Source organism: Anabrus simplex, chromosome 2, assembly GCF_040414725.1.
Source record: "Anabrus simplex isolate iqAnaSimp1 chromosome 2, ASM4041472v1, whole genome shotgun sequence".
NCBI lineage: Eukaryota > Metazoa > Arthropoda > Insecta > Orthoptera > Tettigoniidae > Anabrus > Anabrus simplex.
In genome coordinates this window covers 938,320,807-938,346,512 of record NC_090266.1, presented here as the reverse complement: position 1 = coordinate 938,346,512, position 25,706 = coordinate 938,320,807, and the positions used below count along the sequence as shown (strand labels likewise).

The 25,706-nt window shown below is 41.7% G+C and overlaps 1 protein-coding gene across 1 annotated transcript in view; it reads right to left on the bottom strand.

The window, feature by feature from the left end:
• LOC136863746 (uncharacterized) overlaps nt 1–25,706 on the bottom strand; it is a 96,849-nt gene that overhangs the window by 10,293 nt on the left and 60,850 nt on the right. The window contains exon 4 of the mRNA XM_067140098.2: nt 23,271–24,518. Within this exon, the coding sequence (XP_066996199.1) occupies nt 23,271–24,518 (1,248 nt within the window). The remainder of the gene's footprint in view (nt 1–23,270; nt 24,519–25,706) is intronic.

The following is a 25,706-nucleotide window of genomic DNA, read 5'->3' as shown; positions in this document are numbered from 1 at the left end:
ATGACTATTCTTTGTATTGTAAGTTAATACGTATAGCATATTCTAAGATAGCAGCACGATCTAGCGGAAGAAGTTTAGTACGATAGTCGATGCATGTAAAATCGATAGTTGATGTGTACACGCTTTGAAACATGACTATTCCTTGTACTTTAAGTTCATGGGTATAGGTTATGCTAAGATAGCAGCACAATCTAGCGGAAGAAGGCTAGTACGATATTTGTTGCATGCAAAATCGATAGGTGATGTGTACAGGCTTTGAAACATGGCTATTCTTTTAACTCTAAGGTCATGCGTATAGGTTATGCTAAGATAGCAGCACAATCTACCGGAAGGAGTTTAGTACGAGAGTCGATGCATGCAAAATCAATAAGTAATGTGTACACGCTTTGAAACATGGCTATTCTTTGTACTTTAAGTTCATGAGTATGAGTTATGCTAAGATAGCAGCACAACCTAGCGGAAGAAGTTTATTACGATATTTGTTGCATGCAAAGTCGATAGGTAATGTGTACTCGCTTTGAAACATGGCTATTCTTTGTACTTTAAGGTCATGCTAAGATAGCAGCACAATCTAGCGGAAGAAGTTTAGTACGAGAGTCGACGCATGCAAAATCGATAGGTGATGTGTACACGCTTTGAAACATGGGTATTCATTGTACTTTAATTTTATGTGTATAGGTTATGCTAAGATAGCAGCACGATCTAGCGGATGAAGTTTAGTACGATGGTCGATGCATGTAACATCGATAGGTGATGTGTACACGCTTTGAAACATGGCAATTCATACTGCTGCTCTGTTCCCAAGACTTTTAAGCATAGCTAATCCTAATGCTGCTCTTAACGGCGTCGAGCTAAGGATTGATTACGTGACCGTGACGTCACAGCCACGTGCTCTTGTTTGGTAAACATAGCCACGTGCTTTTTTGACAGCTGTCTTCTTGACGAATCCTAACCTCACTTTGAAGGACAATAGAGCGTCGCTAACCTCACTGCTGCCATCTTTACGGCGGTAAACCTCAAGGCTACCACCTTATGCATGTTATAGCGCGGAATTTAAAATCCAACAACGGAACATTGCTAACCTCACTCTTGTCATCTTTACGGCGGTAAACCTCAAGGCTGCCACATTATGCATGTTGTGGCGCGGAATTTATAATCCAACAACAGAACATTGATAAACTCTCTGCTATCATCTTGAAAAGTTCAGTGCTCCAAACACTAGTTCGAAAAACGTAACTCGTCGCACCTCGGGGATTTTATTAGGTAAGACGTAACCCCTAGGTTCCATTCCTTGTTCTGAACATGAAACCATTTACTAATAAAGATTAATTTTCTACACTTAACAAAGTACAAGCGTTCTTGCTGATAGCGAACGATGAGGTTGTTGCTCCTTTAGCCCTTTAGCCCTTTAGTAGCCCATTAGCCCTTTAGCCCATTAGCCCTTTCGCCTATTAGCCCTACAAGGAATGTGCGGTAATCTAATCTTCTTAGAACAAAGGTATCCCCTGACATGTTCTAAACACATGTTGTATCGAGTACAGTGTTCTATTATAGCCTTGATCACTTATTTAGTGTTGTAAACACTTCAATCAATGTTCCGATCACATGATCACGGTATAAAGTGCAGTGTTCGATTCTAGTCTTGTTATGTTTCTTTAGTGATTTGCAAGTCTAAACATGCATAATGACGTCATCACTGCAGCACGTGCTTACTCTAGCTATTCCGATGCAGGTTTAAACTTGTTCGATAGAGCTATGCCTTGACATAAGAGGAGGCCTTAACAGCTTACGTATAGCCGCTATTGTCTAAAGATAGCTCCTGTGAAGGAAAAGCACGTCGAATCTTTCAAATTGCCCGCATCCAAATTTCAAAGGTATGAGGTTTAGTGCTGTAAAAATACCTGCGCGATGCAAAGCTAGCTTTCTTCATCAGAGCAGCCACCATCTTGTGTGAGCACCTCTAGGCCGTATCATAAGCAGCTGTGTATAGTCATCGTCTTGTCGCTGCTACCTCCCGCAAGCACTCCTAGGGCGTCTCATACGAGCAGCAGCCATCTTGTGCAAGCGCTCTTAAGCTATCTCATAAGAAGCTATGTATAGCCGCCATCTTGTAGACATAGATAGCTGCCAATGCCGAAAGGCCTAAGTAGGAATCGAACCGTCGATCTCATCATTAGACTATGTTTTTCTTATGTTATCATGTTCCTGATACTGCAAACCTAGGTATTAGGTAGAAAAATTTCGTCCGTTTTCGAGATATTTAACATTTTGCATTTAAGCCCCAAATTTAATGAATCGAACCTGCACGGCACGTTATACTCTGTACCATAGCTAGACTTGATCATGTTGTGAAGACTTGCTTCAATAGAAACTAAAACAGAGCGAATGCCAAAGGGCCTAAGTAGGAACCGAACCGTTGATCTCATCAATAGACTATGTTATACTTGTTCCCCATACTGCGAACCGAGGTATTGGGTAGAAAAATTTTGTCCGTTTTGCTCTACGATGCACCGTTTTCGAGATATTTAACATTTTGCATTTAAGCCCCAAATTTAATGAATCGAACTAGCACGACACGTTAGCCTCTAAGCTAGCTTTCTTCATAAGAGCAGCAGCCATCTTGCGCAAGCACCCTTAAGGCGTCTCATAAGGAGTCGTGTATAGCCGCCATCTTGCGTCCGCCATCTTGCGCAAGCATCCTTAGGGGTATCTAGCCATCTTGTGCAAGGACCCTTAAGCCGCCTCATAACAGCAACCGCCATCTGGCGCAAGCATCTCTAGGGCGTCTCATAAGGAGCCTTGTATAACCGCTATGTTGCGCTAGCATCCCAAGGGAGTCTCACAAGTACCTATGTATAGTAGCCATATTGCATAAGCACCTTTAAGGAGTCATGTATAGCCACCATCTTGTGCAATCAGCGTCGAGAGATGGCTGCTGTAGAATTTTTCTTTTTAAATTATCCGCCACAATATTTCAACTAAAGAGTGTAGCACTGAGGTTTGCGATGTAAGATGGCGGATGACAGCTGACAAAGAGCGCGTGAGTTTGTTTACTAAACAAGAGCACGTGGAATTTTTCAATTTGCCGCCACCACATTTCAAAGTTATCTAGCTAAAGTTGGCAGCACGGTGCTCTCTTGATTAAAGATGGCGGATGACAGCTAATAGAACTTTTCAAATTGCCCGCTACTACAGAGGGCAGCACCATGCTCTGTAGATTAAAGATGGCGGATGACAGCTGACGAAATTGCCCGCATGATAGCAGCACAGTGCTCTATTGCTGTCAAAAAGCACGTGGCTTTGTTTCCAAACAAGAGCATATAGAATGTTTCAAATTGCCACCACCACATTTCAAAGGTATCTAGCTAAAGATGGCAGCACGGTACTCTCTTGACTAAAGATGGCGGGTGACAGCTAACAGAACTTTTCAAATTGCCGCCACCACATAGAGGGCAGCACGGTGCTCTGCGGATTAAAGATGGCGGATGACAACTGTCGAAATTGCCCACATGTTAGCAGCACAGTGCTCTATTGATTAAAGATGGTGGATGACAGCTGTCAAAAAGCACATGGCTTTGTTTCCAAACAAGAGCAAGTGGAATTTGCCGCTACCACATTTCAAAGGTATCTAGTTAAAGAGGGCAGCACTGTGCTCTGCTGATTAAAGATGGCGGATGACGGCTGTCAAAAAAGCGCGTGAATTTGTTTCCAAACAAGAGCATGTAGAATTTTTCAAATTGCCGCCACCACATAGAGGGCAGCACGGTGCTCTCTTGATTTAAGATGGCTGCTGTCATGTGGAATTGCCTGCCACCATATTTCAAAGGTATCTAGCTAAAGAGGGCAGCACGGTGCTCTCTAGATTAAAGATGGCTGCTGTCAAAAAGCATTTTTCAAATTATCCGCCACCACATTTCAAATGTAAGTAGCAAAAGAGGGCAGCGCTGTGCTCTATGGATTAAAGATGGCGGACGGTAGCTGTCAAATAAGCATGTAGCATTGTTTCCAAACAAGAGCACGCGGAATTTTTCAAATTGCCGCCACCACATTTCAACTAAAGAGTGCGGCACGGTGCTCCCTTGATTAAAGATGGCGGATGTAGCTGTCAAAAAAGCACGTGGTTTGTTTCCAAACAGGGGCACTTAGAAGTTTTCAAATTGCCGCTACCACATATAGTGCAGCACGATGCTCTCTGGATTAAAGATGGCTGCTGTCAAAAAGCATTTTTCAAATTATCCGCCACCACATTTCAAAGGTAAGAAGCTAATGAGGGTGGCACTGTGCTGTATGGATTAAAGATGGCGGATGACAGCTGTCAAAAAAGCACGTGGATTTGTTTATCTCGCGCTAGTGAGGTTAAGTTGGTAGCACTAAAGTTTAGGCCCGCCAAGATGGCAGCACTGCGGATGACAGCTGATGAATTTCCAGCTACTACGTTAAAGAGGGCAGCACGGTGCTCTGTAGTTTAAAGATGGCGGATGACAGCTGTCAAAAAAGCACGTAACTGTCAAAAAAACACGTGGATTTGTTTATCTCGCGGTAGTTAGGTTAAGTTGGTACTACTGAGGTTTAGGCCTGTCAAGATGGCAGTACTGAGGTTAGCGATGCGTTGTTGTCTGTCAAAAAGCACGTGGCTGTCAAAAAACACGTGCCTTTGTTTACCTATTCAAATTTCGTGCTAGTTAGGTTATGTTGGTACTACTGAGGCCCGTCAAGATGGCAGCAGTGAGGTTAGCGATGCGTTGTTGTCGATGATAGCTGTCAAAAAGCACGTGGCTTTGTTTACAAATTCAAATATCCCGCGGGTGTTGGAGGAGACCTCTTGGAGGCCTCTGGCTGTGGTGGTGGTGGAGGAGGCCTCTGGGAGCCGGTGGGGGTGGTGCGGCCGAACCATCCAATTATACTACTCGTATCGAAACTTTAATAACCGTCAGTGGCAATTCGAATGAATATCAACCGAGCGAGAGATGGTGTGTTCGAATCACATCGTCGGCAGCTCTGGAGATGGTTTTCCATTTTCACGCCGGACAAATGTTGGGCCTGTACCGTAAGGCCACGGCCCTTCCCCTTTCCTTGCGTCGCCAAAAAGCTTCGACTTTTTAGTGTGACTAGGGTGAATGTAGTATAAAATCTTGGAAATCCAGTATTTCAGCATTGCCGTAGCAACGTGATGCTAGTGCCAGTTGGTCTTGCCGTGACTTCATACCGTAATACGAAACAGCTGGAACTAGTTCGCCGCTAGACTGCTAGACTTCTGCTCATGAATTAAATATAGATTGATGTGGCTATTATTGGGGTTTCTGTATAACGCAGTTCAGTACTCTTTGCAGAAAGGAATGGTTTTAAAAATGCGATTATAATGGCGTGTGGCCTCCGAAGGGGCCTGGCGCAGGTCTTTCGAGTTGACGCCGTATAGGCGATCTGGGCTCCTGTGAGGGTGGGGCCCTTCCTAAAATGAATTATAATACTGAAAACGGTACAAGCACTCAGCCCAAGAGCCATAGGAATGGACCATTGAAAGTTATAAGCCCCGACCCGATCGGAAATCGAACCCGGGACACCTTGGTCGACAGACCAGCATGCTAACCATTTAGCCGTCGCACTGGCCAAAACAAATTGCGATGCAGAGTATAACCAATTGAAAATGGTCACCTCCACTCGGCAAGAAACTTTAAATAGTTTCTTGTTGCTTTAGAAAGTGACCTGAACTTCGCATCTTTTGATATTTCCTTCGCGAGAAAAATAAATCTGGAATTCATGTAATGAAATACCATTTTGGGTAAACATAATAGGAGATGATTCTCTGAAGAGCACAAATTTAGAAACGCTTCAAGTACGTACGTCATATCCACTAAAAATGTATCAGACCACAACGCGCCTTCTCCTTTTAGGATTTCTTCCATTGTAGCGTCTACACGTATTAGCACGTTATAGAAGGCTGACGAAGGGTCTGATTTGTTGGCTGAATGGTCGGTGTACTGGTCTTCGGTTCAGAGGGTGCCGGGTTCGATTCCCGCCCAGGTCGGGGATTTTAATCGCTTCTGATTAATTCTTCTGGCTTGGGGACTAGGTATATGTGTCCGTCCCAACACTCTCCTCGTCATATTCAGACAACGTACCACACTACGAACCACCACAGAAATATGCAATAGTGATTATATCCCTACATATAGGGTTGGCGTCAGGAAGAGCATCTGGCTGTAAAACGGTGCCAAATCCACATGTGCGACGCAGTTCGTACCCGCGTCCCCACAGGTGTGGGAAAAGCGGTAGGAAGAGAATAATAATAATAAGAAGAAGACTAACGAAGGATATTTGAGGTATTTAGTCACTACCGCCCAAGACCCGTTATTTGGAAATATTGTTTACATCAGTAAGGGCACACTGAGTTACAGAACCATTCTAATGCTTTCACACGCTCATCGCACGGTGTAATTTTATTTGATACTCTGTGAATCAAGCAGCTACGTAAATAATCCACTAGATTATCGCCTGCTCTTATTTAACTCTTACTTTAATTGACAGATCTATGTGACTGAAGCCTGGTTGAAATAGTGTTCCTTATCTGTTCATGAATGTTTCGCTTTATCTCCCTACTTCAACGTCTTTCATCTCCCGCCATTGACAGCTTGTGGTCAATAACAGTGAACTGTGAAATAATTCCTTTCCTTGTACGTGTTGCCCCCTACACCGCGGGGCCGGACAGAAGTGATTATAATGTAAGTGCAAGTGTTACGGTAGAAAAATAGAGTTCGCCCAGTTTCAAAGATTGTTACATAATATGTTAGTTTCAGTGCTGCTATTCTTACCTAGAAATGCTTGTGGAGGAGAGATATCTTCATTACACCCCTAGAAGTAATATTTACTTGTATAACCTAAAGTAGTGGTCCAGGCGCCATTATCCATTGCTTCTGCTAAGGATCACGGGCATTGGCCGATGTTACTAACTACTGCAAAAGAAAAGAGACAAAGGAGGCCCGCAAAGTTTGGAAGCGTCATGGCGTCGGAGGGTAACCTTATATTTTCTGAATTCCTCCTGTAATCTCGGGGCTTACAGCAAGAAATCTAGGCCATTTAACAGCTTTAACGTATTTTTGCACATCCAGGCAAATCTCTGTCATGAGAACTCCCTTCGAGAGGCTCTTTTCTACCTCCGCGGCGCACGGCAAGAAAAAATATGTAGCTAAAACAAACCAACAACCAACAGTTGTCAGCAGTGCTATTTTAGTCACCTCTACTTACCTCAGCGCTACTAGTGGAAATGCAAGTATTAAACAAAGGACAGTCGCTTAGCGTGGGTACGGCGGGCCTCTTAGAGGGTAACGCCCTCTCTCAGGCCAGGGGAATTTGGAGCGGTGACGGTGATGTATAGAGAAAGTGAGGGATTGGCGGCTATGGGCTATACTGGGAACTATCCCGGAATTCGCCATTGTACAGGAGAACGGAAAACCATTCTCAGCACAGCCGACGGTGGGGACTAGCCCATCTCCATCTCCCGAATACAGAGGCGTAGAGCCACGGTACAGCCGTGGTCACCGCTTGTCTGCTCGGTTGGTTGGTTGTGTTTGGTTTGGGTTGGTTGGTTGGTTGGTTGGTTGGTTGGTTGGTTGGTTGGTTGGTTGGTTGGTTGGTTGGTTGGTTGGTTGGTTGGTTGGTTGGTTGGTTGGGTTGGTTGGTTGGTTGGTTGGTTGGTTGGCATGCAGAGCTGTCAGACAACGGACCAGCCGTGACACTTGTAAGCCGAAATCTACTCTGTCCGCCGACCGTGCAAACAATATTACACAGTGTATCTTGCTTACGCAGCATTGCATTCAACCGCTACCCGTTCAGACTAAAGGAGGTGAGCGGCGCATGGTGTCGAAATATGGAACTAATTTCTATGGCCTACGGAGGCTTATAGAAGTTCCGACACTTGCATCAACTCTCCCTGGTGCGCCGGTAAATCACTGGCAAATGAACAAGAAAAGCACTATCAGTGCAAACTGATAAGCTTTTAAAATATTTTTTTAGTAAAGTTGGTGTAGATGTGTTGTTGTTTGGGTCATTATTCCGTACACTGGTTTCATGCAGCCCTTCATTCAACCCTATACTATTTCTGCGTAATTACTACATCTGACATCTATTCAAATATATTTGTCATATCGTACCTTGGTGTACCCCTACCATTTATGCGACCTACACTTCCCTCAAAAACTAACCGAACAAGTCCTGGGTGTCTTAAGATGTGTGCTAACATTCTTCCCCTTATTCTGTTCAAATTTCGCCCCATCTTTCTCCTCTCACCGATTCGATTCAGTATATCTTCTTTCGTGATTCAATCTACCCATCTCACCTTCAGCATTCTTCTGTACAGTCACCGAAATTCTTCAATGTGCTAGTAACATGTTAAACAAATTGTAAAAATAAAGCATTCTTCTGTAACACCACATTTCAAGAGCTTCTACTCTCTTCCTTTCTGAGCTAGTTATCGTCCATGGTTCACTTCCATACAATGCCACGCTCCAGACGAAAGTATTGAAAAACGTCTTTCTAATTCCCAGATCAATGTACGAGGGGAGCAAATTTATTTTCTTAACAGAGGCCTTCCTTGCTTGTGCTAGTCTGCATTTGATGTCCTCCTTACTTCTCTCATCATTAGTTATTCTCCTACCAAGTAACAATATTCATGTACCTTCAAGACTGATTTCATTTGTTATTCTCCCACCAAGTAAAAATATGCATCTACCTTGAAGACTTCATTTCCTAATTTAATATTTCCTGCATCACCTTACTTCATTACATTTGTTTTCGATGTATTTCGTCTTGCACTCCTTCTCCAAGACTGTGTTCATACCATTCAACAATTTCTCCAGATCTCATTCGAACATTTTTCAGTTGCTAAACACATGAAATTAAATGATTTGCAACTAAGTTTCTACTTATTTGTGTGAGCAACCGTTTCCGCAAATGAACCATGCCAGTTCGAAATACGGATCCCGTTTGACTGACGAACCTCTGTTGGTGCAACTAAAAACGATTACAAACACGGATTTTAATGAAATAATCCTCCATGTAAAATTCTTGTAATTTCTTATTATGTGATGTACTACAAATAAAATACTATTACTACTAAAATATTTTAATTCCGTAACCTGAAAAAGCTGACGCCCTCTCTAAGACCAGGTGTTGCGTTGCGGTGATTTGAGATACGGAGAAGGTGAGACGGTAGCTGTCGTGGCTTATAAAACGAACTATCCCTGCATTCACACGGTGTCACAAATAGGTCGTAATCAGCGTTTTTGTAAGTATACCCAGCTACAACTAATTGTTCTCTGGGCCGCTGACCTTCGATGTTAGGCCCCTTACAACAACAAGAATCATCATCATTGTCCTTTAGTGTCTCCATGAAGAGGTTCGCTCCGAACTAGGTGATGTTTGCTAACTTCGTGGGATTTTTATTTTTAATCGAGGGGTTTGAGCTTTGCGCATATACGACCTACAGCCAGGAAGGTTTACCTAAGTATATAAATGAATATTCAATACAGGAGAACTCGATTAGGATGCTCTTCATATGACCAGTCGAAAATACTTATAAAGTGAGAGATGACAAAATGTCACGGATGGTAACATGTTAACACAGTTTCAAATAAAAAAGGCTATGCATTAGCATTTCACTTAAATATTAAAAAAAAACATTTTATAGTAGGTATGAATTTCGAAGCCTTTTTGCTGTATATTATTCGACAGTACTGGAAATCATCCCTTAAACGCAAATTCACTAATATTTATCGTTATCGTACGTGAACTCGAGCAATGAACTTAGAGATTCGTCATCCAGTTTAAGCAGGAATATAACAATGGACGTTTTCTTAGAGAAAAGCAAAGGCAAAGGCAAAACGATTTTCCGTAAAAGGTCCGTGGAGGAAGTACTCGTTGATAGGAATTAGACTTCATTAAAGGGAGAGATTCAGCCCCTATGTGCTGGATTGCAAGACCTTCCCACGAGCAGACATGAGTTTCAGTCAGAACTTGGTAATCACGAAATGCCGACTGAAGTTAAAAAGTAAATAAAGGACGAAAAACCGAGAGGTGGAATGTAGAGAATTTGAGGATGAGTGAAGTGAAATACTGATTCAAGGAACGATTTCACAAGGAATAAAATAAGAGAGTGGAAGAAACATAGATGAATTGTGAAGCATCCTGAGACATGAATTCATTAAGGGTATTGATAAAGATAACGCCAAGTAGAAATAAGTGAATAACTCGTGAACGGCAGAGGTACAAGTATGTTAAAAATCAAAAGGATGAAAAGGAGCACAGGCTATTTAAAAATAAAGTAGACTGAGAGTTAGAAGTATTTGGGAGGAATGACTGAAATAGAAATGTGAATATGAAGGTTGTAGGAAAGGTAAATGTTGTGTGTAGGTATTTTAAATACTATCAAGATACCCGTGCTTCGCTACGGTATTATACTGAAATTTATAATTGAATGCTTAACGTTTTATATATAATCCTCTGAAATTCGCGATCTGACTCGTTTTCTGAGAGATTACGGCAAAGTTCCACACATTTTTCAATCTTTCATTCCAGCAATCGATTTCATACTACCTGGGCTAGGTCCAGGTATACCACGCGGTCAGTTGGGCCCCTAAATCTTAGCCAACTTTTCCTATAAGCATTTTTAGTATGGATCAAATCCTGAAGAAGATCGTCTTGGTGGGTGCCTTGGCGGTACTGAACCCGCGGCCGGACGGTATTCGTAGTCATTACCAGTCCAGGACCCGTTTCCAGCGCGGTCCGCACAATTTGACGACGGTCCAGTACAATATTATTATTATTATTATTTTTATTATTATTATTATTATTATTATTATTATTATTATTATTATGATTATTATTATTATTATTATTATTATTATTATTATTATTATTAGATGTTCTGAATCCCACAGCAAGATGCAAGACCGCTACTTGGCGGAAAATTACATCTGCTGCCATTGTCATTGTTGACAATGTGACCAGCACCATTGTCGCGCGTAGGCATGTGTGCGGGATTTCTGGCGATACGAATGACATGCCTCCATGCACTATTGACCTTATTATAGAGGTGAACACTTTGACGGTCAATCTCATTCCTATCGTTTATTTCAAACCTGTCTAAATTTTATTTATATGCCAGGAGAGTCTACTGTAATCTAAGAACGTTCTCCGAAGAAAAAGATGGCTGTTGAAAACGAACCCAGGAAAGATTAAAAATGATCGGTTTATGATCAGAATAAGTACATCGAAAATCTACGGCCTGTTTCCAGTCATTCGACAGGGTCAGGAATGGAATGAATAAAGCCCCATTTAGCGGCGACAATAGGAATTGTTCCGGCAGCCGAAGCACTCCTCTGGGGCAATGATCGATGAATGACAAATGAATTGAAATTTTGGACAGTGTTGCTGGAATCAACGATGACAGGGAAAACCGGAGTATCCTGAGAAAATCCTGTCCCGCCTCCGTTTTGTCCAGAACGAATATCACATGGAGTGACCGGGATTTGAACCACGGAACCCATCTGTGAGAGGCCGGCGCGCTGCTGCCTGAGCAACGGAGGATCCTTATAAGTACATTGTGAACAGTAAAACCAACTGATCTCACCTCCTTTTACACCCCACCAGCGTTAAGTTTATTTAACACCCCCCAAAAAATTAAAAGAAGGCGTGTTTCTTTATCTTTAAAGGAGATTCCAAACACCAATGTTCACGTCTATTACCTTCAGTTTTGATATATAAGTATCCCCATAAAAATAATTAACTTTTTTCACTTTCTTGCACACTCCTCCCCCCCCCCCGCCCTAAGAGAATTTCCCGGCAAAAATACTTGTTTCTTTAATACTAAAGGGTCTTCTAAATACCAATTGTCACGACTATAACTTCTACAGTTTTTGATTTATGTGTCCTCATGAAATGAATTCAATTAATTTTCACTCCCGCCCCCCAAGATGGTTTCCCTCAAAACGCGTTTTTCTTTGTTTTAAAGGTGATCCAAATACCAATTTTCACGTCTGAAACAACTTTAGATTTATTAGATGTATGTATTCTCATACAATTGAGTCAATTAATTTTCAATTCTTTCACCCCCCTTTTCATTGGATTTTCCGAGAATACGTGTTTCTTTACTTTTAAAGCAGATTATAAATATCAAATTTCACGTCTGAAACATCTTCATTTTTGAGATATCAGTAGCCCAATTTAAAAGAATTACACGCAATTTTCAGTCACCTTTACCCCCCTCCAACCAAGTGGTATTTCCGAAAACTATAGATACACGTTTATTGATTTTTAATAGAGATAAAATATACCCTTTTTCACTTCTGTAACATGTCAAGTCTTTTGAGATATACTGTAGAAATTCTCATTTTAAAATTTCACACCTTTTTAGTTCCCCTTAAGTGGAGTTTCCGAAAACAAATCACCTATGTTTCTTTACATTTACAGGAGATTCGAAATACCCACTTTTTACGTCTGTAACATTTTAAGTTCCTAAGATATTCTGTAGATATAGTCTTCCAAAAATTCACGTTAATTTGTCACTCATATTTAGCCGCCATTAACTGGATTTTCGAAAAACGAAAAAGTACCTGTTTCTTTATTTTTAAAGTAGATCCCAAATACCAATTTTCAGGTCTGTAATATCTTCAGGTTCTGAAATATAAGTAGCCTCATTAAAGGCATTCATCCCCATTTTCAGCCTTTTCACCCTTCCTTTTTGGGATTTTCCGAAAACAAAATAATACGTGTTTCTTTGTTTTTAAAGGAGATTCTAAATACCGATTTTTACAGGTACAAACTTTAGAATTTTTGAGATATAGATACACTCATTTTAAAATTACACCCAATTTTTCACCCCCTTAGCGACGGAATAGCCAAGAATCCTCTCTTAGCGAGCACCTACATCTTAATATGAATATATCCCCAACATTTCATTTCTTTATGTCCATTAGTTTTGGCTCGGCGATGATGAATCAGTCAGTCAGTCAGTCAGTCAGTCAGTCAGTCAGTCAGTCAGTCAGTCAGTCAGTCAGTCAGTCATGACAAGTTATTTTATATATATAGACTAGCAAGATTCCCGTGGCTTCGCTACGGTATTATACTGAAATTTAGAATTGAATGCTTATTGTTTTATATATAATCCGCCGAAATTCGCGATCTGACTCCTTTTCTAATAGATTGCGGCAAGTTTCCTCCCATTTTTCAATCTTTCTTTCCAGCAATCGATTTCGTACTTCCCGGGCTAGGTCCAGGTATTCCACCCGGTCAGTTGGATCCCCAAATCTTTGCCATCTTTTCCTATAAGTATTTTTAATATGGATCAAATCCTTGAGGAGATCCAGCGTGGTGTCGTATTGGGTGCCTTGGCGATACTGAAACCGCGGCCGGACTGCATTCTTAGTGATTACCCGCCCAGGACCCGTTTCCAGCGCGGTCCGCACAATTGACGACGGTCCAGAACATTATTATTATTATTATTATTATTATTATTATTATTATTATTATTATTATTATTATTATTATTATTATTATTATTATTATTATTATTATTATTATTATTATTATTATAGATGTTCTGGACCCCACAGCCAGATGCAAGACCGCAACTTGACGGTAAATTATATCTGCTGCCATTGTCATTGTTGAGAGTGTTACCAGCACCAATGTCGCGTGTAGGCAAGTGTGCGGGATTTCTGGCGATACGAATGACATACTTCCCTGCATTTTTGACCTTATTATAGAGGTGAACAATTGGAAGGTCAATCTCATTCCTATTGGTTATTTCAAATGTGTTTAAATTTTTATTTATATGCCAGGACAATCTACTGTAAACTAAGAACGTTCTCCGAAGGAAAAGATGGCTCTTGAAACGAACCCAGGAAAGATTTAAAATGATCGGTTTATGATCAGAATAAGTACATCGAAAATCTACAGCCTGTTTCCAGTCATTCGACAGGGTCAGGAATGGAATGAATGAAGCCCCCATCTAGCGGCGACAATAGGAATTCTGCCGGCTGCCAAAACCTGTCGCACTCCTCTGGGGCAATGATTAATGAATGACAAATGAAATGATTTATATTGGACAGTGTTGCTGGAATCAATGATGACAGGGAAAACCGGAGTATCCGGAGATAAAACCCTCCCGCCTCCGTTTTGTCCAGCATGAATATCACATGGAGACACCGGGTTTTGGACCACGGAACCTAGCTGTGAGAGGCCGGTGCGCTGCCGCCTGAGCAACGGAGGCTCCTTATAAATAAATACATTATGAACAATAAAATAAATTGGTCTCACCTCCTTTTACACCCCACCGCCGTTAAGTTTATTTACTCCCCCCTCCCCAATAAACTAAAAGAAGGCGTGTTTCTTTATGTTTAAAGGAGATCCCAAACATCAATTTTCACGTCTATTACCTTCAGTATTGAGATAAAAATAATTCACTTTTTTCACTTTCACACTAAATGAATTTTCCGGCAAAAATGCTTGTTTCTTTAATAGTAAAGGAATCTTCTAAATACCAATTATCACGACTCTAACTTCGTAAGTTTATGATTTATGTGTCCTCATGAAAGGAATTCAACTCGCTTCCACTCCCGGAGATCCAAATACAAATTTTCACGTCCGTAGGCCCTAACAACTTTAGTTTTTATTAGATGTAAATATTCTCATACAATTAAAACAATTAATTTTTTAATTCTTTCACCTCCCCCCGCCCCATTCATTGTATTTTCCGAGAATACGTGTTTCTTTACTTTTAAAGCAGATTCCAAATATCAAATATCACGTCTGTAACCTTCTTTTTTGAGATAACAGTAGTCTAATTAAAAGAATTCAACACCATTTTCAGCCACTTCCCCCCCCCCCACTCCAGCCAAGTGGTATTTCCGAAAACTAAAAATACACGATACTTTATTTTTAATAGAGATAAAAATACCATTTTCACTTCTGTAACATGTTAGGTTTTTTGAGATACACTGTATAAATTCTCATATAAAAATTTTTCCTCCTTTTTAGTTCCCCTTCAGAGGAGTTTCCCAAAACAAATCACCGATATTTCTTTACATTTAGAGGAGATTCCAAATACCACTTTTTATGTCTGTAACATTCTACGTTTCTCAGATATTCTGTAGATATTGTCTTTCAAAAAATTCACCCCAATTTGTCACTCCCGTTTAACAGTGGGGTTCGAACCTGCTACCTTCCGAATACTGGCCGCACTTAAGCGACTGCAGCTATGGAGCTCGGTCTGCTGTGGAATTCCCGTCGGACATTTCTAATAGAAGGCATATTCTTCTTTTTCCTAATCAGTTTACCACCCAGGGTTGGTTTTCCCTCGGACTCAGCGAGGGATCCCACCTCTACCCCCTCAAGTGCAGTGACCTGGAGCGTGAGACATTGGGTCGGGGGATACAAATGGGGAGAATGACCAGTACCTTGCCCAGGCGGCCTCACCTTCTATGCTGAACAGGGGCCTTGGGTGGCCTTGCGGGGGAATGGGGAGATTGGAAGGGATAGACAAGGAAGAGGGAAGGAAGCGGCTGTGGCCTTAAGTAGATACCAAAGCGGCATTTGCCTGGAGAATTGGGAAACTACGGGAAGCCATTTTCAGGTTGGCTGAGGTGGGAATCGATCCACCTCTACTCACTTGACCTCCCGAGGCTTGGTGGACCCCGTTCCAGCCCTCGTACCACTTTTCAAATTTCGTGGCGGAGCTGGGAATGGAACATGGGCCTCCGGGGGGTGGCAGCTAATCACTCTAACCACTATACCACAGAGGTGGACAGAAGGCTAATTACTGGACTGTAAGTGCTGATAAGTAATTTAACGGACCCGTTTAATTAAAACCTCCGTAATAATAATGTTACTACTACTACTATCTTAACGTTCCACTAACTAATTTTCACGATTTTCGGAGACGCTGAAGTGTCTGAATTTTGTACCGCAGTACTTTTTTAAATGCAAGTAAATCTTCAGATACGAGACTGGCGTATTTCAGCACCTTCAAATACCACCGAACTGAGCCGCAATCGAACCTGCTAAGGTGGGATCAAAAGACCAGCACTCTATCATCCGAGCTACTCCGACCGGCATTGGAGCTTAGAGTAAGTTGATCGCGCGGTTAGGGGCACGCAGCTGTGAGCTTTTATTCTTGTGATAGTGGGTTCGAACTCCACTGTCGGCAGCCGGGAAGATGTTTTTCCGAAGTTTCCCATTTTCACGTCAGGGAAATGCTGGGACTGTACCTTTATTAGACTTCGAACGCTTCCTTCCCACTTGTATCCCTTTTCTCGCCCATCGTCGCCGTAAGACCTATTTGTGTCGGTGCGATGTAAAACAATTTGTAAGTACATGTTTCGGTAATTTCGGAGACATGTCTGGAATTATAATATTAATAATAATTCGGACCTGTTAAAAGTTCACTATTTTCTTTAGTGTTTTCTGACAGATTACGAGCAGCGAAGTTTGAGTGGGGCGATTAAATTTTATTTTCATAATAGTTAGTAATAATAGACTAACACAGTTTTCATAATAATATTGTTAGTGGCTTTTCGACGGATGCAAGCTGACAGCCGCGTGCTCCTAATCACACGGCCAACTCGCCCAGTAATAATAATAATAATAATAATAATAAATCTTTACGTGCCAATGGAGACGCGCGGTGTCGGAATTTTGCCAACAGGTATTCTTTAACGTGCCTGTAAATCAACCGATCAGAAGCGGTCGTATTTGAGCACCTTCAAATACCAGCGAACTGAGCCAGGTTCGAGCCTGCTAAGTTCATGAAACCAGTGCTTGAACCGTCTGAGCCTGGCAACGTTTATTTTGATAAGTTTAATAGGCACTGCAAAATCATCAGTAAGCTAGAAGGCTTTCATTTACATTTAAACATGTTCTCTTCGTTTGGAAGCACGAAAGGAAGGTACGTTTAATTAATTTACTTTTATAACATGTCCCTTACTGGTATGAAGTAAAACGTTCGATGGGTTTTGACATTTCAATTCCGATACTACTCACTTCGAAATCCTATCCCATGCATTCTTTCGTTGACGTAATAAACTTTATTTAGGTGCACGTCAACACGGGATGTTTCTGCATACGGCAGGTTGGACTCCCAAAAGACCATGATATTGAAATCGCACCGTGGGAGATTATTCCACATAAGCAGTTCGACAAAAGCACTAGACCTGTCACGTGGCGGTTCGGGTTTCTGCTGTTCCTAGCGACAGGGATGTGGCTGGACGGGTTCCCCGCCCCTACATGAAACCGGTCTGTCTGACCTTGACCTGAAAAACAGCTGTCAGAGATGCGAATTATCGTCCGTACTAGTACGCGAGTTACTTCGTAGTAGTAGCATCAGTTGTAGTATTTGAATAATGCCAGTGTATGAATACCACGAATACCATGATATGCTGCTAGTGTATCGTGTGGCAGAACAGAACACGGGTCGCCCTTCATGAATCTATCGGGAAAGGCTTCGAGCAATTTTTATTTTGTTTCTTACTACGAGTTAAAACAGAGGACACTTTGCGTTTTGAAGGGCCGACGATATTAAGACAGCAATCATCATCATCATCATCATCATCATCATCATCATCATCATCATCATCATCATCATCATCATCATCATCATCATCATCATCCTCACGTATAAATATTCAATAAAATAATTGTTTTATATTCATCATTACTGAAATAAGAAATGTAAGTTAACATTTAACGTAGTAAGGTTGCCTAGAGGTTTTGTTAATTTACAAAAGAAAGTTTAAAATTTATTTTAGTGTAAGGCAACCTGTGTGTTTTTGTTTTCTAAACTGTTGTACCGTAATGCTTAACATAGGTACATTTATTTGTTCACATGCGTTTTCGTGTACGTTCGTAAATCCGTGCTTTTCTATTCGAAATAATTTTTTTTACCGTCCACCTGGAATTACGGAGCCCGTACTGTATGTTAGTTCATAATTTTTCTACAACAGAGTGTTACTAATGCGAATGTAGTTCCTACGACCACGCCACTCTTATGTCTGTGTCACTAATGTGCGCCTTGTTTGGCTCTGTCCTGCTTTACTATGTGGCTCTCGTTACCCTCTTCTTCCTCTTCTTCTACTGGAGCCTTATGTCTTAACAGGTATACTGTATTCTACCGACATCATATTAACACGCAGTAGCGTAACCTGCTGCGATGTACCGAGATCGATAGCTGCAGTTGATTAAGTCCGGGTCCATGGCTAAAAGGTTAGCGTGCTGGCCTTTGTTCACAGGGGTCCCGGGTTCGATTCCCGTCAGGGTCGGGAATTTAACCTTAATTGGTTAATTTTTCTGGCACGGGGACTGGGTCTATGTGCCATCTTTATCATCATTTCATCCTCATCACGACGCACAGTTCGCCTACGGGAGTCAAATCAAAAGACCTGCATCTGGCGAGCCGAACATGTCCTCGGACACTCCCAGCACTAAAAGCCATACGACATTTCATTTCAGTGTAGCCAGTATCCATTATTCGGGAGATAGTGGGTTCGAACCCCACTCTCGGCAGCCCAGAAGATGGTTTTCCGTGGTTTCCCATTTTCACACACGGCCGCTTCCTTCCCTGTCCTAGCCCTTTTCTGTACCATCGTCGCCATAAGCCCTATCTGTGTAGGTGGGACGTAAAGCCAAAAGCTGCTGCGATTTGTTATTAGCACCATCATAGTAAAATGTAATATAGTTGTGGCGGAATCTTCTTAGATACGTTCGACTTCTGTGGATTGTGTATAATTTAATAACTCATCTGTACTCATGAAAGCGAACGTCGGCCTGGCGTTCAGGTTAATAGCTACATGTCTCTAACGTGTAACCTTGTTTATGTTTCTTAGATTTGTTGATGTGTATGTTTAATGTTTATACACAATAGGAGATTACAGCTGACTCATGTCCACGAGCATGACCTGGTTCTCGTCTTAGGCATAGTAATCTGTAGGTAAGTACTGCGACCGATGCTACCTCACGTGACATACATTTTATCTTGTTTCCTCTTAAACCACGCATATTTTACTATTTTCTTCCACGTATTTCAGCTTGTAGTGACCTAATAATAATAATAATAATAATAATAATAATAATAATAATAATAATAATAATAATAATATTAATAATAATAATAATATTAATAACTACCCCTACGGTTTTCTGAGACGCTGAAGTGCCCGAATTTGGTCCCGCACGAGTTCTTCTTATGTACCAGCCAATCTGCCGACACGAGGCTTACATACAGTATTTGAGCACCTCCAAATACCACCGGACTGGGCCAGGTTCGAACCTGTGAAGCTGGAGTCAAAAGGCCTGAACCTCAACCGTCTGAGCCATTCAGCCCGGAGGGAGGCACGAAATGTAGGTACGTTTAATTTATTTAGTTGTATAACATGTCCATCATTCCTTTGAAACTAAACCTTCTATGTGTTTCGACAATTCAATTCCGATGCTACTCATTTGGGCATCCTATGACTGCTTTCGTTTGCGTAAGAAACTGCCATCTTTCTTCTACCTTTACGCAATGCACAACGGGGATCGTACCGTATTTCACGTCCCGGCGCGCATATCCCAACCAATAATTATATCACACGCTTGTACAGGTCCCGCACCGATACAGGTTTCCAGGTCATTTCCATACTACCGAGCTCGATAGCTGCAGTCGCTTAAGTGCGGCCAGTATCCAGTATTCGGAAGAAAGTGGGTTCGAACCCCACTGTCGGCAGCCCTGCAGATGGTTTTCCGTGGTTTCCCATTTTCTCACCAGGCAAATGCTGGGGATGTACCTTAATTAAGACCACGGCCGTTTCCTTCCCATTCCTAGCCCATTCCTGTCCCATCGTCGCCATAAAACCTATCTGTGTCGGTGCGACGTAAAGTAACTTGCAAAAAAAATTCCATACTCACTAGACCACGGGCCTGATGACCACAGATATCCCAATCCCCTAAAGGACATAACGACATAACAGCAAATGAACCAGTATTAACGCTGAAAATTCGGTACAACTCCAGGGTCCGAAACCGATGACCAGTGTTGTCTGAAGCCCCTAAGACGGAAAGTAAATACTGACAACAACGAAACCAGTCTGGCGAGAATGTTACGTAACATAGCATACACTGCTGCAGTAGCCACCTTCAGCTGTTAACGTAGTTCAGTTGCTCTTAAACATAAAACCAGTTTGACAAGTATGTTACGTAACATCTCGTGCATTGCATAGGTAGCGTTCAACTGTTACGGTAGTACATTTGCTCGTAAACATAAACAGAAACCAGTTTGGCACGGATGGCGCGTGACTCGCCTGTTCTCAAAGGGAAGCTATTCATTCACAAGAACAATGCATACTACCTACTCTAAAAACATCGTATCTTTTTGCTCTCGAAAATAACTTCCGAGGATTACTAAAAGTTTGATATATAGTGGTTTATCACATCGTTCTCTATTGCTAGAAGAAATATCTACAGGTATACCCCTAACACGCTGTATAAGTACCGGTATCCTGATTAAAGGCATTCAGCACCTTTTTCACCCCTCCTATTGAGATTTTCTGAAAACAAAAAAATACGCGTTTCCTTATTTTTAAAGAAGATTCTAAATGCCGATTTTTATATCTGTAATCTTTTAAAGTTTTCAGATATAGATACACTCATTTTAAAACTTCCCCCCCCCTTTTCACCCCCTTAGCGGCGGTATATCCAAAAATCTTCTCTTAGCGAGCACTTACGTCTTAATATGAATGTATCCCCAAAATTTTATTTCTTTATGTCCAGTAGTTTTGGCTCAGCGATGATGAATCAGTCAGTCAGTCAGTCAGTCAGTCAGTCAGTCAGTCAGTCAGTCAGTCAGTCAGTCAGTCAGGAAAAGGTATTTTATATATATATAGATTTAGATAGGATTAGTAGTTGGATGAATACTGCGTGCTCAAATGGCGTACTACTACTAGGGAAAGGAGTTAAGGCAGAAATCTGGAAGGACTACATTCAATAATTGTGTCAAGTGAAAGTAGATGATAACGTACTGGAAAGAGAAGAGACTTGATACTGTGAAGATGGAACACAAATTATTATTTGACGAAGTAAGGTCGATTCGAACATTTCCGGTACGTGACGGCGCTTTCCGTGACGTGAAGGCATCTTCCGTGAAAATAAAATATCGTCGCCATGTAAACGAAGGGATGAGTTCCAACACTTCCGTTGACGTCATTCGCCGTGACCTTCAGTGCTTCTCCGTGATCCGTGCCGGCAATACGTATTCGCTCGCCAACGATATTTTCTTGTTTTCACCGACGTGATTTCTCTCTTCCCGCCTTTCTGCTACTCTGCATTCTTCGAATACTGAGGTTATCTGTGTACGTTTGAATTGTTCTTTACCTCCCAAAATGAAGGCCGACCTGCTGATTGAATTAGCGATGGCACACTCTTTTCTATATAATTCAAATGATTCGAAATATTTGGATAGTGGTTTGAAGAAGCGTGTATGGGACGAAATTGGCGAGAAACTGGAAGCTGAAGGTAGGTAACTAACATTTTTTGTTTTTAAGATTAAGAAAATCAGTCTGTCTGGACATAGGCACCGACTTTGATGCAGCAAGGCACTCTCTACCCCCAACCTACAAAGTCAGTGGTATTAAAAATTAATCAACAATTTCAGTTATTTAATTATTCAAGTCATTATTATTTCATTTTTCAAGTAATTAAAATCAAATGTAGTGTATCTGTGAAATTTTACTTCGTTGTCCTTCAAGCACGTATATAGAGTGGAAAACTCGCCTTCCTAACCCCTGCGTTTTCATATAGGATTAACCCACTCTTTCTTCCTCTCTTTCTCTTCTTCATCCAAGATTATAGCTATCATTAACAGTTCATCGTCACATAAAAAACTCGTCATAGAACACTTGATTGCCGACTTTTGCTCGGAACTGCACGGATCTGAAGTGTGAGGACAGACGTGAAATATTAATGTCGTAAAGGACGGATATGGACACGGAGAGCGCCGTCACGTCCCGGAGATGTGTGAATCGACCTGTACAGTGATGTCTTAGTAGTGAAATTGGAAGTGAATATATACTGCCAGAATTACTCGTTACCTTGAGAAAATGTGGTACGGAAAGGTTTTACCACTTCATATGTAGGATCAATGAGACAGGAGAAATGCAATGTTGTAATCTCTGTACACAAAGAAGCAACTGATGACAAGTATGAAAACTAGTTTAGATTAGTAACTTACACGCGTAAAATTTTGTCACGGATAATTCGTGGGAAAAGGCAAATTGAATTCAAACTGGGAGAAGGTTAATTTAGTTTCTGAATAAATGAGGGAACACATAAGGATATAATTCCTTGACGCATGATCTCTGGGAAAGACCGTACAAAGAAGGACGAACCCACGTACAAGATATTTGTGAATCTGAAAATTTTGCTTGATAACGTCGATTAGTACAAGCTCCTAGAGATTTTGAGGGTCGTTCGGATAAACTAAAGAGAGACGATTTTTATCTACAATCCCTACATAAACTGCAGTGTTCAGGTCCAAGAAATATGGAAGAGGAACAACGATGCGAATATTATTGAGGCATTTGCTATTTTTAGCTCTATATAGAACAAGTTGTAGGGGATCAAAGGTAAATGTGGAAAAATAATCACAGTTCGACGAGAGCAAGTAAAAAATCTACAATTTTCGGATGTTATTGATATGTACAGCAGATCATATTGGAGAAGTTGCCGACTGGTATGTACAAAGTCTCGGAGAGGAAGTTAAAAATGCAAATAATCTTGAAGGAAGCAGATAAATACTGTTACTCATAAGTAGAGTGACCAATAATGGCAAGAGCAAGGAAGAAATCAAACGTAGACTAGTCCAATCACGGAAGACCTTCCATAATGCAAAAATTAATTCACCTAAAACTTCTTAAAATTTTCAATCAATCGGTGATCTACATTTCGGACTGTATCCTAGGTGGCAGATTCCCTATTAATTACTTTCCAAGATTTTATCTGTAAAATTTTCATGGAACTTGGAAATTTATCGAACATTTCCCTCGATAATTTATCCCAATTCCTTACTCCTCGTCCTTTAAATGAATATTTGTCCCAGTTTTTCCCTTTGTATCCCAGCTTTCGCTAATATGAGAACATAGCGCTATATCTAGACACGTTGTTGTTACTGATTTATGTAATGCTTTTATACGTTCTAGAAATAATTTATATAATGATGAAATCAAATTGCGTCACCCATATAATTATATACTTACCTAGCAGGTCGACCAGAGTACAGCAAAATCCGGTTTCTTGTGTGGCAGCGTGCTGGCTCATCTTGTGTTGGATGTACGGGTAAGAATGTGCCCCAGGTTAGCAAGAAGAGACTCCTGTTGTCGTGAGCTTCCACAAGCCAAGGCAGTCCCTCACAAAATGCGTCCGGTCTTGACTGTGGTGGACTCGCGAACTGAACTTCGCCCCCGGAACCTCGCAGTCGCTGTCTCCGTGGACATTCTGGGGAGCGTATCATCTCGAATGAGGCAAAGAAGTAGAGGTCTGTAAAATCTTCTGTAATATTTAATCTGGAGACTGTAAAGTGAAGTTCTAACACTCGAGAAGATGACATGAAGACAATATGACGAGCACCCGTTGTGGATAATGTGGAGTTGTCACACAAACACACGCGAGGTACACGAACGTCCCTCCATGGCACTTCTAGTAGTTTTAACTCCGCTATACGAGCATCTAAAACGTCCGAGTTCCTCATGCAACGAGGGCGACCAGTATGAGGGTCAGGTTCTGTTGAACAAGCTGGTGATTCACCAAATGAAGCATTATGAAGCGTTAATCTTACTTTCTCCCCCGCTGCAGCTTCAACACGAAACACACAAGATAAGTTATGGGCACCACCTCGGCCGTACAAGAATACATTGCGAGGGGACCATATCTCCCCAGACTTCATGTGCCGAAAGATACGGCTACAAGGCTGAGGTGGTGGCGTGTCATCGCCTTTCCTCCCTGCCCACGGTTCACCTCCCATACGGGTGTCAACAAATTCGTAGTGTAAGCGAAATGTTGTAGGGTGAAGGGCAGTGCCCTCTGCTGTAGTGTGAGCAACAGTGAGAAATGATCCTGAAGAGACGTAACTCTCTTCAGGAGAACATGGTCGAGTTGCTCGCGTAGCATTCCCGAGAGATGTGTGGTCGCACAAACGGGGAGGGTCAAAGTCACAATGATCTGCAATGAGCTTAGTGTCAGTTTCAATCCCACCACCATCCCAGATGCGGAGGCGAGTTGCACATCCTGAAGTAACGGCTGAAGTGTTGGGGAGTAGTGCTTGTTGAGAGTAGGCGACAAAGAATACCCACACCTTGTCTCGCGCATGGCCTCTAAAACGGTACACACAGGTGCTGTTTGGGGCCAGGGTATGTCGTGGACTCAGTACATGACCTGAACGGCCCCGACTACTCCGTCCCCAAACTTCTTCTCCATCAGGACTCGTAGCGTTCACCCAGAATTCACACCTGAAAGAAGAAAGAATGGAGTTAGCAGTTTCCTGTTTGTTTTGTCAAAGTAAAGTGGAATCTATTACAACAATAACCCACATCCGTTACATATTAGCAATGCGTATCTTCTTAATTTCTTATTTCTTGCTAGTGGCCTTACGTCACACCGACACAGATAGGTTTTATGGCGACGATGGGATAGGAAAGGCCTAGAAGTAGGAAGGAAGCAGCCGTGGCCTTAGTTAAGGTAAAGCCCCAGCATTTCCCTGGTGTAAAAATGGGAAACCACTGAAAACCATCTTCAGGGCTGCCGACAATGGGGTTCAAACCCACTAACTCCCGAATACTGGATACTGTCCGCACTTAAGCGACTGCAGCTATCGATCGGTCTTAATTTTTTGAAACGGGTTTGAGAAGATAGTATATAAAGGAAAACTACAGGATTACAGTCAATACGCATACATGGATTATCCCCATTGTCCAACACAAAACGACCTAAATATCACTCACATAGGTCACATAAAAGAAAATAAGGCTATCTACATTTATATAGAGATCCCATTTTTTTTCCACAAGATGTACGGTACTTACAGGTTCAGGGCCTCGACGTTCTCCAGAATGTATCAACAAGGTTTATTACTCTGTGTTTCCCCCACAATCCAGGAAATTGTTCAAACAGTACATTACTTCATGGCTCGGGTACACACACTATATGACATTTTCCACATATGCAATATGCGGGATGTTTACAAAAGGCATTCGGCTACACCAATACAAAACGAAGGGAACAATGTTTACTAGCAAAATTGATTTTAGGTAGATGCTGTTAAAATATTTTTAATAAATTTCTAGATCACCTGATTGTTAAATGATACATATTTTCAGTTGCATGAATACACGAGTCCCATTTAGCAATGTTGGCACAACCTTTTCTATACCAGTTCCTTTTCATTACTCTCACTGTATTTCAAACTTTCGCTATAAGTGTGTGATAAAAGTAAAGGTAATTATTTTTTGACCGGGCGAGCTGGCCGTGCTCGTAGAGGCGCGCGGCTGTGAGCTTGCATCCGGGAGATAGTAGGTTCGAATCCCACTGTCGGCAGCCCTGAAAATGGTTTTCCGTGGTTTCCCATTTTCACACCAGGCAAATGCTGGGGCTGTACCCCAATTAAGGCCACGGCCGCTTACTTCCAACTCCTAGGCCTG